Here is a 15,439-nt window from a genome sequence, read left to right as displayed (position 1 = left end):
AATACTGAAAATATACAAAATTCGACATTTGCTATATTGATATAGTATTGCATTCAAAACATGTCATAGAGTGTATTATATACCAGATTTTTCCTAAAATATACCAAATCAGTATATCACAAAAATACTGAAAATATACAAAATTCTACATTTGCTATATTGATATAGTATTGCATACAAAACATGTCATAGAGTGTACTATATACCAGATTTTTCCTAAAATATACCAAATTAGTATATCACAAAACATTAAAAAATATGCCATATTTGGTATATTGAGATAATATTGCATTCGAAGTATGCCATTGAGTGCAAAATGTACTAGATTGTTCCTAAAATATACCAATTTGATATGACACAAAATATCAAAAATATACCAACGACTATATTTGGTTATATAGTAAAACATTCAAAATATACCATAAAGAGCAAAAATAAATAAAATTAAGATCCGCAGTAAGTAGACGTTTTTGCCACACAAAAGTATTTCTTAAATAACGCCTACAATTTTTTTTTTTTAACAAACTTTATCTGCGTACAAACACAATCAGTGCTAACAAAAAGAAAATCATATCTTTACCTCTTATAGTGCCTGAGATCTAGGTGTTTATACGGACGGACAGACAGACAGACGGACATAGTTATATTTATAGGGTCTTCTTCTGTATGTTGTTCACATTTCCTGTAGGCACAAAGTTATAAAACCCTTCTACTCTATAGGTACCGGGTATAACAAGTCGCAGCTCTTGGACTTGTTTACTTCGCAGATACCCTGGACATTCCACTCTCACTCTCGCACTCATGCTCCACATCCGCAGCGAAGTCGATTCGATCGACTTCCCCTTTCACAATGTTAATTAACTGCAGGGTATTTAGAACACAGACACAAAGCATGTTAAGCTTGTTTACCACACGGCGGCCAATTCCAATTTATTTAATCGAATTGCTCAGTTTTTATCTGGCATGCGCTTTTCAGAATTTGAGCTTAAAAATAACTTGTCGAACACCAAAAAATATGCAGATAGATATGCGTTAATGAACTTGTAACAACCAATTGCCTGCCCCCAAACAATCTGTCCGTCTGTCTGTGGCAAACTTGTCGTAAGCAGCAGACAGACACACCTATCCACACGGAAGATGCCGCATGCAGCTTGAAAAGCTACAAAGTTGCAGTGTGTGATTTTTCACGCTGGTCAACGGAGCGTATGAATAATCGAAGTGTCAGCAGCTCGCTGAGTATAAGAGTGGAACTTGGTCAGCAATTGCAGTTTGGCTTCGTCGCCTGTCGTTTATCATTTGTATACCCTGTACAGACAGCCATGACCATGGGCATGATTGACTTGCGAGATGGCGTGTGACAAACTGAACTTGAAAGTCGATTTAAAAGCGATTAACTGAATGAATAATGCAACAAATGAACTTGAAAGTCATTTGAATAGTTTAAATAAATAAAAAAGTTAATTACTTTGCAGAAGAAAGTTAAACAATAGAATTTAATTTATTCATAATTGCTGCAATCATCAGGGTTTATCATTTGAATACTGAAAGTGCGATGCGAATTTCCCAGTGGAAAAAATCACACTCGTAATTTATGGCAATTGATTAGCAAAGGGTAACCCTGAATCGATCATCATTTGCATTTTGGATATAGTGCCACTCGATATTATCGGGCACTCTTATAAAATTCGGTGCGATTGTGATACGAGGCGCAGTCGGCAAGCGGCAACCGCAACGATTGGACGTGTGTCGAGCAGCGAGTTGAACGAATAACTGAGTGAATACTGAAGTGAATACGAGTGCGAATACGAATACGAATACGAATACCAATAATATTCGAGGCGGTGCACAAAGTAAGCTAATGGCGTTGAGGAAAAATCTCTAGCCGCAAAACCGCTAAGCGCTAACCGCTAACAAATTGCCAACCGTTTGTGAGCGAGCAAAACAAAAGACTTAGGCAACGAACGTGAACGTGAATGCCGAGGAGGCACGGGCCAAACTTTGCTGCACTTTTAACGGTTAAAGTGCCAATTGTTATGCGGTTCGCTTTTTGTTTTTTTGTTGTTGTTTTTGTTGTTTAACTTCGTAACTTGAACTCCACACACAAAAATACGATATCGCAATTGTTTTTTGAGGTGGTGCGTTTTTGGTTAAAAAATTGATTTATCGCTTGCGTGTGTGTTTAGAAGCTTAAGCCAGTGCAGTGGCAAGTGACTCTCGCCAAAATCGATTGCACCAAAATCCATAATTAAGTTAGCCATAACCAAGGGTAAATGCAGCTGCAACAAGTAAACAACAAGTTAATTGGCCAAAAACCTACCAAACGAAGAACTGTGTTAATTACGTTAACTCAACGTGAGCTGCTTTATTTTTTGGCTAACGTCATCGTCATCGTTATAAAGTGCAACACATTTCAGCTGCTGGCATTTACTCTACATGTGTGTGTGTGTGTGAGTGTGTGAATTGGTTATAAGGAAGCACAGCATCTGACCGCATCACGTTCGCTTTTTGCAAATTCGATTTGCGTTGCAACAACGCGTCAATCAAGCAAACTCTTCCGCGCGACCCTTGAACATAATGTAAACTGGATCTAATTAACAACAACACCCACACACACACATAAACACACACACATAATTAGAAAGAGATAGCTAGACAAGCACTTAGCACGCTGCTCTAGTTGAGGGGGCAATTAAACCTTTGTTGACTGCCAGTCATTGTGCAACGTGTGTGAGAACACGTATGTAGCTGGCAACAACATGTGGCAGATAAGACAACCCCCCTCCCCCTTCCTTCTCTGCATGTCTGTCTGCCTGTCTTGTGAACTACACGAAAAATAGTTGAACTCAATTTGGAGCTCTCGGCTCTCAAGTGAATCAATTGGCAACGCTCTCCAGGGAGTCGCTGCATAGTGTGTGATTTATCAAGCTTTAGTTCCCCCACAGTTCCGGCTGATGAATGAATAATGACTGAATGAATGCCTATTCACAGTTTGCCGTGCATTTCCATGCCACAAACTTCAAAATTTCATTGCATTATTTTGTGACACTTTTTTGTGAGTGCCGATTATACAAGATTATAACATGAGTTGTGCCTTTTTTTTTAATTCGGTTGTTGTTCAGTTACGCTGCGGCGAAGAAACAAGTTTACGAAGTGTTTTATTCGCAACCATCAACCAATGTAATGATAATCACAATGATAATAGCAATAATAATAATAATCATAATAATGCCATGCACATTATTGCGTAGACGCGACGCACACATAAAATGTTTAATTCGAAAAGGCAGAGTTTACCTTTTTTTTTTTGGCTTTTGTGTATGGTAATAGAAAAGAGAAAGAGAGGCAAAAGATTGTCAGAGTTATGGCATTATCTTGGAGCTGTCTGTCATCAAAAGGCGGTGGCAGTTCGTAAAGGTTTTGCGGCTCATAAATTATCTGGCAACAGGCCTAATTCGATGTTGGCCAATGTCAGTTGTTGGCTGGGCGCCGTTTGTTACAAATTGTATGAATTTCCGCTCTTACATAAATTACGCTACGATGTGATGATGTCTCTCTAGCAAGCCTTGACATTAAGCCAATTATGCAATTTACAATTTCAATTAACCGGGGCTATCTCTGGAGATCACGCATCGATTTACCCAAAAAGAAAGAGTTGTAGAGACAACTTGTTTCCATCGTGTGGGCTGTCTAATAAAACGCATACGACTCGTTGAACAGCCGAACAAAATTAATCAAATTGTCAATACGATTAACTTGGCAATTAGTTCAATCAAAATTAAAAAAAAGCTAAAGCAAAAGCAAAACGAACTGTCACAGCGCATGTGCAAAGCAATTCTTAATTTACCTTTAAGCTAATCGCAATCAAAAATGCAATTGCAACTCTGCAGCTGTGAAATCGAAAGCCACACACCTCCAAAGTATCTCACAGATACTCGTGCAGTTTTTGCCAGTTGACAATGACGGATTTGACTTGGCAACAACAACAACACACAAATATTTGCTTCATTTAAATACAATGCCAGCGCCACAAATTGCATTTGGAATTGGAATTGCCAGTGCAATCAGCTTATATCGTCATATATATTTTTCTAGGGAAAGGGCGTCAACAATCTCGACTATCTTTAGACATGTAATTTAGTTAATATACTCGAACCTTCTCTTAAACGCTTTTTAAACATCGTATTCCCAAAGGGGAATTTTAAACTGGTTTATTAACTTATTTAAATTCTTTTTTAATTGTATTTATTCATTCAATAAATCCTTTGTTATTTATATAAATTTGATTCATAAAATAATTTAACTTAGCTCTGAAACCAGCTTCGAACTCCGCTTGAATATGGAATTTTTTCTTTTCGTCAGTCTTTTATTTATTTGATGATTCATTCATTGTTGTTAGCACAACTTAAATTCAAGTTATAAATATTTAGAATACAACTATGAGCCATTCATTCATTCTATAAATGTTTTTGTTAGTTGGGGAAATTTGTTCCATAAATGAATCACATCCTTCTATGTAGCTTTGGTTGATAATTTGGCATATTCTGTATATTTTATTTCGTCTTCAATTTGGTATATCTTAAATGTAATATTATTCATTCAATAAATGTTTTGTTACTTTGGTTGAATAAATGAATCACAATATTTTTATTTCTGCAACCCATAGTGTAACTTTGGTTGACAATTTGGTATATTCTGCAATCAATGGTATATTTTAAATGTAATAGTATATCTATATACCAAATATAGCAGGCATATTTTAATATTTTTTAGTGTGTTATCTATGTGATAACCCGGAATTGTTCTTAAAATATACAAATTCAATATACTGAAAATACGAAATATATTTGGTATATTTGAAATGTAATAGTATATCTATAAACCAAATATCGCAGAAATATTTTTGTATATTGTCTATTGGATAACCGACACCCACTTTACTGGAATATATACGAAATTAATATACTGAAAATACCAAATATATTTGGTATATCATTATACTATTACATTAAGAACACTCAATTGTAGCTTGTTAAGTTTTTGAGCCAGTTTCGTATTCTGCCTAAATACAGAGTTATCGATTTTCCTTGGTCTTTCATTCATTTAATTATTTTGTTATGTAAATATATCTATGTTTATTTTTTTATCACACAGCCAATTAAATAAAATATATTAAATTATTTACAATACAACTTAATCGTCCATCAAACAACAGCTGCAGAAATCACATTAATCTAATATCTGCATTCATACAACTTTTATTTCCTTTCATGCACAGCTATGCAGCAATTATTTGCCACTTTACTTGGACTGCTGCTGTGCAGCCAGTTTGCAGTCTGGGCTCAATCTCCTGGCCTTCAGGTGGCCAAGCAATGGAAACTCTTGAGCTACAACTTTGAGTCTCCAACCCAGGCGAGCGATCCGAACTTTTACAATCCTCAAAATGTGCTGATCACTGGCATCGCAGTGACTGACGATCGCATCTTTATAGCGACGCCAAAGCTCTTCTCTGGCGTCTCCTCCACTGTCAACTGGGTGCCCAAGGGCAAGCTAGGGGAATCCCCTCAACTGCAGGCCTATCCCGATTGGTCATTCTCGAACACAGCTCGCTCCAACTTCAACTGCAGCGATCTCATCCTGACTTCTGTCTATCGCTTACGCATCGATTCCTGCAATCGCTTGTGGCTACTCGATGCTGGCGTCTCGCGTTCTCTGGAGGATTATGAGATCACCTGTCCACCCAAGATTCTTGTGGTTGATCTCAATACGGATCGCGTAGTGCGTCGCATTGATTTCCCACCCGAGGTGCTGCGAGGAGAAACTTTGTTCACCAACATGGTCATCGATGAGACGACGGCCAAGAGCTGCGACGATGTCTTTGTCTACATCACGGACACTGTGGAGCCAGGCATCATTGTGTACGACAGCAGCAAGGATGTCACTTGGAGATTGTCGCATCCAGGTAAGGCAGAAGGAGAAAGCTCCGGGATTTCTGTATGGAAAATGTAGAATTCATATTCTATAACTAGCTTATTGAATCAGTTTTAATATTTACTTCTAAGCTTTGGAAAAGTGACACAAATATGAACAGGTTTCTTATAGTCAGGCTTTTCAGAGTCGCATTCTTACTTCAATTAAATAGTATTTTGTTCAGAGTATATCCTAATCATTTATAAGTTACAAATATTTTGAATGAATCAATATACAAATTGAATTACATATTTTATCAAAATAGTTCTTATACATTTAACTTTTATGTTTTGTGAATGAAGAGCAAATATCTTTTATTGGCTTCTGTTAGCTTTCTTATTTCTCTTGGATAATAGTATGTTTAGATTATATCTTAAACTGTCTATTATTATATGAATGAACAAATTCTATTTAATTAGTTTGCATATTAACTTATGAACTGTGAAAATGCAAAACGAAAGTGAACAATTCTCTAACTCAAAACTTGTCTGTAACATTCTTACCTCTCTTGAATAGAAGTTAACTCATTCCTTAACGTTTCCTCACATCTCAAACTCTTCCCTCCTTAGCTATGTATCCCGATCCGAAGTTTGCACAGTTCGAAATTCACAATGATCGCTTTGTGCTGATGGACGGCGTTGTTCATCAAAACAGTTTTTATACATTTAATTTTTATGTTTTGTGAATGAATAGCAAATATCTTCAATTAGCTTTCTTACTTCTCTTGGATAATAGTTTGCTCTGATTATATATTAAACTGTCTATTATTATATGAATGAACAAATTCACTTATGAACTGTCAAAATTCAAAACGAAAGTAAAGCCTTCTCTAACTCAAAACTTGTCGGTGACATTCTTACCTCTCTTGAATAGAATTCTATTATTCTTTTATTCTAACTTAAGTTAACTCATTCCTTAACGTTCCCTCACATCTCAAACTCTTCCTTCCTCAGCCATGTATCCCGATCCGGACTTTGCCCAGTCCGAAATTCACAACGATCGCTTTGTGCTGATGGACGGCGTCGTTGGTCTGACCTTCGATGAGCGCAATGGCATCGTCTACTTCCAGCCTTTGGCCACTGATCGGTGAGTTGACTTGACTATCTATTCCTCTTCATCTCAGCTTATTCTCTGCTCTGTGTCAAGTGTGTTCTCGGTGCACAAGAATGTGCTGCGTGCTGGGCCTTTGGCCAGCGGTCAAATGCTCGATGTGAAGCTGGTGGGCAAGAAGTCATCGCAAGGCATTGGATTGGCAGTTTCTCCCTTCGACAGCAGTTTGATCTTCAGTCCACTGACTGAGACGGCGCTTGCTTCGTGGAATCCCACAACTAATCAGCAGTCGGTGCTCGCTCAGGATCGCGATCGTCTGCAGTTTGTGGCGGACATTACCACAACACGCTCGGAGCCAGGAGTTATCTATGCCATAGCCTCGAAGTTCCATCGCTTCTTCCTGAAGAATTTGAATGCCAACGAGTTCAACAATCGCATTGTGCGTTTGGAGTTGTCTGGCGCACGCACCGGAGGTATTAAGAGTCCTCTGCACACTCTTCCGTTATCCTTGGCCACAGCTCCGTCGGCTCCCTCAGCACCCGCTGCTCATAACAGCATCCTCCACTATGGCATCTACAATCAGCACTCACAGTCGCATGTCCACTCGACTCAGACCTCGCCCAATGCACTTCAAACTTACTTCACCAGTCCAGCTCTGACGACGCCGCTGACCACCAAGACACCCTACAAATACGAGAATGCGGGTATCATCAACTACGGTGTTCGCAGTCCATTCACTGCCCTCAACCAGGGCGAAGCCTTCCCGCCCACCAAAGCCAATCGGGACACCTATCAACGCTCCTATCTGGACACTCTCGTCTCCAGTCCGGGACCAACTGCCACAGCAGCGGCTGCTTCGATAACTGCGCCAAGTAGCTACATGCAGCGTCACAGTGGATACTATTATCATCATCATTAAACTAATAATTAACTAATTACGAATGCTGCAATTTCATTTTACGTTTTGTAAATATATATGTGTTTATTTATTTTACTTTTGCTAGCATTAATTCGATTTCGATTTCCTTTGAAATTATAAGAATGATTTGTATTCGATTTAAACATTAATTGAGCCACATCCGTTATGCGAAGTGTTAATAAATTTATAAAATAAAAAAAAACAATGACTTTATAATTAATTAGGTTTCTTTTAGTAAGGCTTCTTAAAGGCGTATCAATAGTAGCTTCTTCAGATTATATCTCAATCATTGCTAGATCACAAATATTTTAAATGAACCATAATGGAAATCGTACTTCAGATTATATCTTAAACTGTCAATTATTCTATGAATGAAGCAAAATATATTTCGGATAACATATTCTATTCAATTAGGAGAATACAAAACAAATTTAAACAGTTCTCTAATTCGACTTCCTTTGAAATTTGAAGAATGATTTGTATTTGATTTAATCAATTATTGAGCCACATCCATTCTGCGAAATGTTAATTAAGGTTTTTTTTATAAGCTTTCATACATTTTTTGATTAATAGTTTCTTCAGATTATATCTTAAACTGTCTATTATTCTATGAATGAAGAAAGATATATTTGGGATATCATATTCTATTCAATTCATTCACAATTAGTCGTATCTTCAGATTATATCACAATCATTTCTAAATAACAAATATTTTGGAAAATATCTTTCATCAGCTTTCTTGCATTTTTTGGATAATAGTTTCTTTAGATTATAAATTCAACTGCCTATTCTAAATGAAGAAAAAAAATATGTTTCGGATAACATATTTTATTCAATAAGTTTACATTTTAACTAATGAACTCGGAGAAAATAAATCAAATTTAAATAGTTCTTTAATTTGAAATAATAAGAATGATTTAATCAGTAATTGAGCCACATCCGTTCTGTGATGTGTTAATAAATTTATAAAACAAAAACAAAAATAGCGACTGCATAATTAAGTGCAACTAGCATAGAGAGAGAGAGAGAGAGAGACAAGTTCAACGCTGTGCTGAACACTCAAAGCTGACATTAATGAGCCATGAAATGTCTGCTTAACCAGTTCTCAAATGAGTTTATTATTTTCCTCTGCAAACTTTGTTTCTACTATATTTTTTATGGTTCTGCTTTGGGCACACTTTAAGGGCTTTTTTTACGGTTTACGGTTAAGCTTCTAATTGTTTAATAAACGTTGATCGCCGCAAATTAGTCTCGAAAGCGATATCTCAACTTATGAATATGCAAGTCAAATTTGTTTATGTTTATTTTGCGAATTTAAAAGGTTAACATTTGCGTGCCGTCTAATTACTTAATGTGCACAAATTGGAATAGGAACGAGTTGGCGTGAGCTTGAAATTAATTGAAGAGATATCTGAGCTTCCATTGCGATTTCATTATGCATAATTATTTCATTTTAATTCGTGACATCGTTTGCGATTTTACATATCACTTTATTATAGTACACATTTGCATTTTTAGCCGAGTTTTCAATTAATTACTCTAGCAATTTATTTATATTGCAATAGATTATATGGAATTAAGATGTCAGCATAACTAACCATTTTTTAATTGCTTCATATTTGCATTTTATGTCCAGTTTTTATACCCAATTTATACTTTTGTATGCCAAAAAATGCATATTTCAATAGGGTCTATAACAATATACCAAGCAATGCTTTTGGTATATTTTAGTATTTTTGCGGTATATAAATTGGGTATATTTTAAGAATAATGCCGTTGCTTTGGCTGACAATCTTGAATTTTTTTGTACTCAATCAATATACCAAATGTATCTTTCGGTATATTTTAGTATTTTTGTGGTATATTGATTTGGTTTATTCTGTACTCTGAGGTACATTTTCAATGTAGTACTATAACAATATACCAAGCAATGCGTTTGGTATATTTTAGTATTTTTGCGGTATATAAAGTTGGTATATTGTAAGAGTAATACCGTTGATTTGGCTGGCAATCTTGTATTTTTTGGTACTGAATCAATATACCAAATGTATCTTTTGGTATATTTTAGTATTTTTGTGGTGTACTGATTTGGTTTATTCTGTACTCTTTGGTACACTTTCAATGTAGTACTAAATCAATATACCAAATGTAGCATTGGTATAGTTTAGTATTTTTGCGGTATATTTGAAGCATAATATCACACTGTTTTGTTTCTACTCAAAATGGGTAGCGGGTATGTCACAGTCGATCATACCCGACTGAGTCATTCTTCTTAATTAATTCATCTTTCTTATATGTAGTTGGAAATTCCTTGAGTTACTATTTTCTTTGGATTGTGAGCATATAAAGCGGATGACTTGTGGTTTGTTTATTTTAATCCATAAAGATATTGCAATCTTACCTCTGCATATGAAATTGACCTGTCACATTTGCATTTTATGCCTAGTTTTTAATTAATCGAATGGGTGTGTTGTTTTCTCATTCATATGTACTATCTATAATCTGAATATCTATTAAGCGATCCTTTTGTAGGCATATTTGTATCTATAAAGATTGCAATCTCATTGCTGCATATGAAATTAAGTTGTCCGCATTCAGTTTTAATTTTGCACAAGTTTCAGATTTGCAATTTATTAGTTTTTGATTAATCGAATGGGTGTGCTGTTTGCTAATTAATCTTTTTTATCGATGACTATTTTAAAATAATCCGTACTTACGTTGATAACATAATTAGCGGAAACTTCGTCAATATTTAATCCATAAAGATACTTATATCAATATACAATTGAGTTATGAATAGACTCTTAAATTTCTTAACTGTTTATTGACATTTTAAGCCCAGCTATAAATAGAGTTGTTAACAAGTTAAGTGGACACAATGCGGATATATTTTGATGCATCAGCATTACAAACGATTTGAATATTATGAGACTATCAATAATAGATATTTTAAGCGAAGATATTTTGAATATTTACCTCTATGAAGATATAAAATACTTTACTTTTACGATTTTTTCAAATACTATCAATCAATAATATTTGACTTTCAATATGGCGAAAGTAACCTTGATTAAATTAAATAAAATAAATTGAAATTGAGCTCTATTATTAGCAGCAAATATTATGAAATTCATTGATAGTGACATCGAAATGGGGTCGAAAGCTTTGCCAAAAGTTATTTCACTACTAACAGCTGAGTCAATATTGAGATCAATTTCATTGAAGGGCATTAGCCCGACTTTGAGTGACGCTTTCGCGTGTGAGCAGACCAAACACAAATATATCTTTTAGATACTATTGTGACAGCTGCTAGAACTTCCTATTGTGTGGGAAACTGAGAAAGTATGTTGGCTGACTATATAAAGAACTCGATCAATTATAGCTAAACATTCCAAACCATCGATCCAGCCTAAACATGAAAGTTCTAACACTTATCTTGGGTTGCACTTTAGTCACCATTTCCTTCGTGAAGTACGCCGATGGTGTTGCTTGCACCTCGACTGATCCCGATACCCCAACTGGTTGCACGGATTGCTCCCTGGCGGCGAATGCTTCGGCTGACGATTGTACAACCACCACAACGACAACAACTACAACAACAACGACCGAGTCCTCTGGATCTGCATCCTCCGATGGCTCCACAGAGGCGTCCACGGAGTCAAGCTCAGACTCCACTTCCACATCCACGACAGCCTCCAGCTCTAGCTCCAGTTCCAGTTCAAGCTCTAGCAATGCCGCAGCTCTGGCTAGCCTAAGGCGTAGGATTCAACAGATGAGACGTCTACAGCGTCTTAGGACTGCCAGAAGGAGGGCAATTGCTGCCAAGCGTCGCGCTGCTGCCAGGAGGAGGGCTGCTTTGATGAACCGCAGAGGCTAAACAACTTGTTTTTATTACCTAATTTAATAAAAAGTTATTGCAAATTTAATTTGCGGAATTTGCGTTTTATTTTTTATTGCGCTGATTCCACTTTCGACGAAATCGTGACGTTGCTAAATACCATTTATAGCCGAATGTATCTAAAAAAGCTATAAAAACAAACATGAAGAAGTAAATGAGGTAGCTATAGGAGTGTATTCGACTGTGAAATACCCAACCTTTAAATAGAACTTTGAAGAAATGTACAATATTGATTATACAAATAAAATATATTCCTTTCTCTAGCATGCTACTGTCTAATTCGCATTATATCTTCAGTACCCCTTGACCCGATAAATTCACATTGTTAAGCCGGTTTGCTCCCGATCGAGTTCCGACTGTGTAGGTTGGTAAGCACCCGAAACTACATGCTTACGACTAAGACATGAACTTTTTCCGCTATTCGGAAGGAATATTATTCCTCTTCATAATAAGGGAAAAACCTATAAAACGCTTTCTAAATTCTCTGTTATTCAAAAGTTCTTGAGATGATCTTAGCTAAACATTTATGAAATGTTGATTCACTACTAATAAACTTTCGGAGCTTTTTCGTTTGCTAGCAAAGGTGTCTATAATAAATAAGAAAAATCTTGTCATCGACGGATATTTTAGTAAAATAAAATATTTTAGTAATTTTGACTAAGTTAATTTTTTTTTCTATTTTGTTATATTAGCTTGGATTACTAATTATTAAGAAGCTTTATTGAATAAAATTGTTCCTAAGCCCTTTGCACTTTACAATATTCACTTCAATGATCGATCAACAGTTTTATCAGTATAAAGTAACCATAAAGTCATACTCAGTATTGTCTAATCTCATGAGCTACAATACTGATCCGTCAGAATTATTATCACTATTAAACTTTGCCGTTTTCACAATATTTACTCGCGTTGCACTCCCTTTATGTAGAACAAATATTAATTGACTAATCTGATATTGTTTTTGACATGTTCTATTTATACCAAACCTTTACCCTATTTGTTCTAATCAATGTAATTGAAGGTTGTTTGTTCGCTTTTGTTTGCAAAGATCTTTTGTAACACTTGTTTTATGTAAGCAAATAAAAGTATTTCCTATTAGCAAAGTTTTGGGTACTATTTTTACAGCTGCAAGAACTTCCTATAATGTGGGAAGCTGGGAAGTATGTTAGCCATCTATATAACGAACTCGACTGACTACAACTAAACATTCCAAAACCATCGATCCAGCCTGAAAATGAGAGTCCTAACACTTATCTTGGGTTGCACCCTAATCACCATTTCCCTGGTGAAGAACGCTGATGGTGTGGCTTGCACCTCAACTGATCCCGATACCCCAACTGGTTGCACGGATTGCTCCCTGACGGCAAATGCTTCGGCTGCCGATTGTTCAACCACCACAACGACGACGACAACAACGACTGAGTCCTCTTCATCATCCGGATCTTCGTCTGGATCATCATCATCCGCCACAACAGAGTCAAGCTCATCGGATAGCGACACTACAACCACAACCACAACCACGACCACCACCGCATCCTCGTCTTCCGGTGCCACAGCAGCTTTGGCTCGTCTGAGGAATACGATTTCTAGAATCCAGCGTCATCGTCGCCAGCAGGCTGCAAAACGTCGCCGTGCAGCCAGGAGGCAGGCTGAAAGGAGGAGGGCTGCTGCCAGGAGGAGGAACCGCAGAGGTTAAAGCGATAGTTATTAGTTTTTAAAGTAATAAACAATTTAAGAAAAATCAATTTGTTAAATTTCAATTTGATGATTCAACTTTCGAAAAAAACGTGACGTTTATAGAAAATATCAAAAACAAGGTATAAAAAAAGAGTACAAAAAGTATACGACTATGAAATACCCAACTTTTAAACATAAATTTGAAAGTAATATAAATATATGCAAATAATGATTTCAGAAATAAAATATATATGATAAAATAAAATTCAAATTGCATCTTGAGTTGTTCATTATGTATAGACATCTCCTCACATTTTTAAGCCGATATTTTTACAAGTTCCAAATGAAGATCCTAGCTGTATTATGCACCCAAAGCCTTAAGCAACCGTTCCGTCATGGACTTTTTCATGTATTTGGAAGGAAAACAAGAAAAAGTATAGAGGGAAATCTATATTGTTTCATATTCCAAAAGTTTTTGAGTAGATCTTAACTATTAATATTCAAAATCTATATGTAGTTCAAATATTACACTCTAGCAACACGGATTTAATCTTCTTGAGCTTCGTTCTTTCGTAGCAAGAGTTTCTTTAATAAAGAACAAAATCTTGTCATCCAACAGAGTTTAGGAAAACGTTTGACTAAGTTAATACTTCTCTCTTGACAAACTCTATATCAAACAAAGACTTTAGTAAAGCGTTTGACAAAGTTAATTCTTTTCTTTTTGCCAAAGAAGACAAAAAGCTTACTTCAATAATTTAGTTTCTAATACTTTCTGAGCTTCCCCTGGAGTTCCTCAGGGAAGACTTCATAATTATGTTCAAACATTCATAAGTAAACTTTTGACATTTCCAACAGTTTAAGGTATCTATAGAGTATGAATGAAAATATTAATTCGTCAACATTTTTATCTCTATAACACATTGTCATTTACCCAGGATTCAGGACTCGGCTTTCACTCCAGTTACTTGATCAAACATTGATTAATTCAACTTATACATTAATGTATACGATCTTCTTGTAATAAATCTTACCATATGTTTTCGCATCAGTTTAAGTGAAGGCTATTAGCCCGCGTTTGATTGTCGTGCTCGTGTAACTTAAGCAAACAAAAGTATTTCCTATTAGCAAAGTTTTGGTTACTATTGTGACAGCTGCAAGAACTTCCTATAATGTGGGAAGCTAGCTGACTATATAAAGATCTCGACCGCTTACAGCTAATCATTCCAAGCCATCGATTCAGCTTGAAAATGAGACTCCTAACACTTCTTCTAGGTTGCGTCCTCGTGACCATATCCATGGTGCAATACACGGATTGTACATCCTCCTCGGTCTCAACAACAACAACATCATCAACAACAACAACAACTGAGTCCTCTTCATCATCTGGATCATCATCCGCCACCACAGAGTCATCATCGGATAGCGACACCACAACAACAACCACCACTACTACCACCGCATCCTCGTCTTCCGGAGCCACAGCAGCTTTGACTCGTCTGAGGAATACGGTTGCCAGGTTGCAGCGTCAGCGTCGCCAGCAGGCTGCCAGACGTCGCCGTGCTGCCAGGAGGAAGGCTCAGAGGCAGAGGAGGAGGGCAGCTGCCAGGAGGAGGAGGAACAGGAGGAACCGCAGAGGCTAAACCAAACGTTATACATTTTATATCCACTATCCAAAGGGTATTCTATCCATAGGTCCGTCTGTCTGTCCGTCCGTCTGATCACCTAAAATAACGAACAGTTTACGCAAAACAAAATTTGTGAAATATCAATTTTATTTTATTGTGACTATTCAACTTAGAATAGATCGCAAACAAGCTATAAAAAAATTAACAAAAAGTAAAGAAATCAAATACAAAAAAGTGCTCGACTTTGAAATACCCGTAGTTAATAAATTAAAGTGTTCAGAAAAATAATATTTTTTAAATGAT

The 15,439-nt window shown here is 36.3% G+C and overlaps 3 protein-coding genes across 3 annotated transcripts; all 3 read left to right on the top strand.

The window, feature by feature from the left end:
* Nucleotides 1-1,714: 1,714 nt before the first annotated feature.
* LOC117575470 (major royal jelly protein 1) lies at nucleotides 1,715-8,112 on the top strand. The gene is made up of 4 exons (XM_034259687.2): nucleotides 1,715-1,850; nucleotides 5,276-5,959; nucleotides 6,921-7,053; nucleotides 7,114-8,112. Exons 2-4 carry the CDS (start codon nucleotides 5,278-5,280, stop codon nucleotides 7,934-7,936), a joined length of 1,638 nt encoding a protein of 545 aa, XP_034115578.1. The 5' UTR covers nucleotides 1,715-1,850; nucleotides 5,276-5,277; the 3' UTR covers nucleotides 7,937-8,112.
* A 3,239-nt stretch (nucleotides 8,113-11,351) lies between these two features.
* LOC127565951 (protein new-glue 2-like) lies at nucleotides 11,352-11,813 on the top strand. The gene has a single exon (XM_052006921.1). It carries the CDS (start codon nucleotides 11,352-11,354, stop codon nucleotides 11,811-11,813), a length of 462 nt encoding a protein of 153 aa, XP_051862881.1.
* Nucleotides 11,814-13,068: 1,255 nt separating this feature from the next.
* LOC117574467 (uncharacterized) lies at nucleotides 13,069-15,151 on the top strand. Its single transcript, XM_034258304.2, has 2 exons — nucleotides 13,069-13,525; nucleotides 14,784-15,151. Exons 1-2 carry the CDS (start codon nucleotides 13,069-13,071, stop codon nucleotides 15,149-15,151), a joined length of 825 nt encoding a protein of 274 aa, XP_034114195.2.
* Nucleotides 15,152-15,439: the final 288 nt, after the last annotated feature.

Source organism: Drosophila albomicans, chromosome 2R (genome assembly GCF_009650485.2).
Source record: "Drosophila albomicans strain 15112-1751.03 chromosome 2R, ASM965048v2, whole genome shotgun sequence".
In the NCBI taxonomy this organism is placed as follows: domain Eukaryota; kingdom Metazoa; phylum Arthropoda; class Insecta; order Diptera; family Drosophilidae; genus Drosophila; species Drosophila albomicans.
The sequence above is the reverse complement of the archived record's forward strand: the minus strand, read 5'-3'. Positions and strand labels throughout refer to the sequence as shown.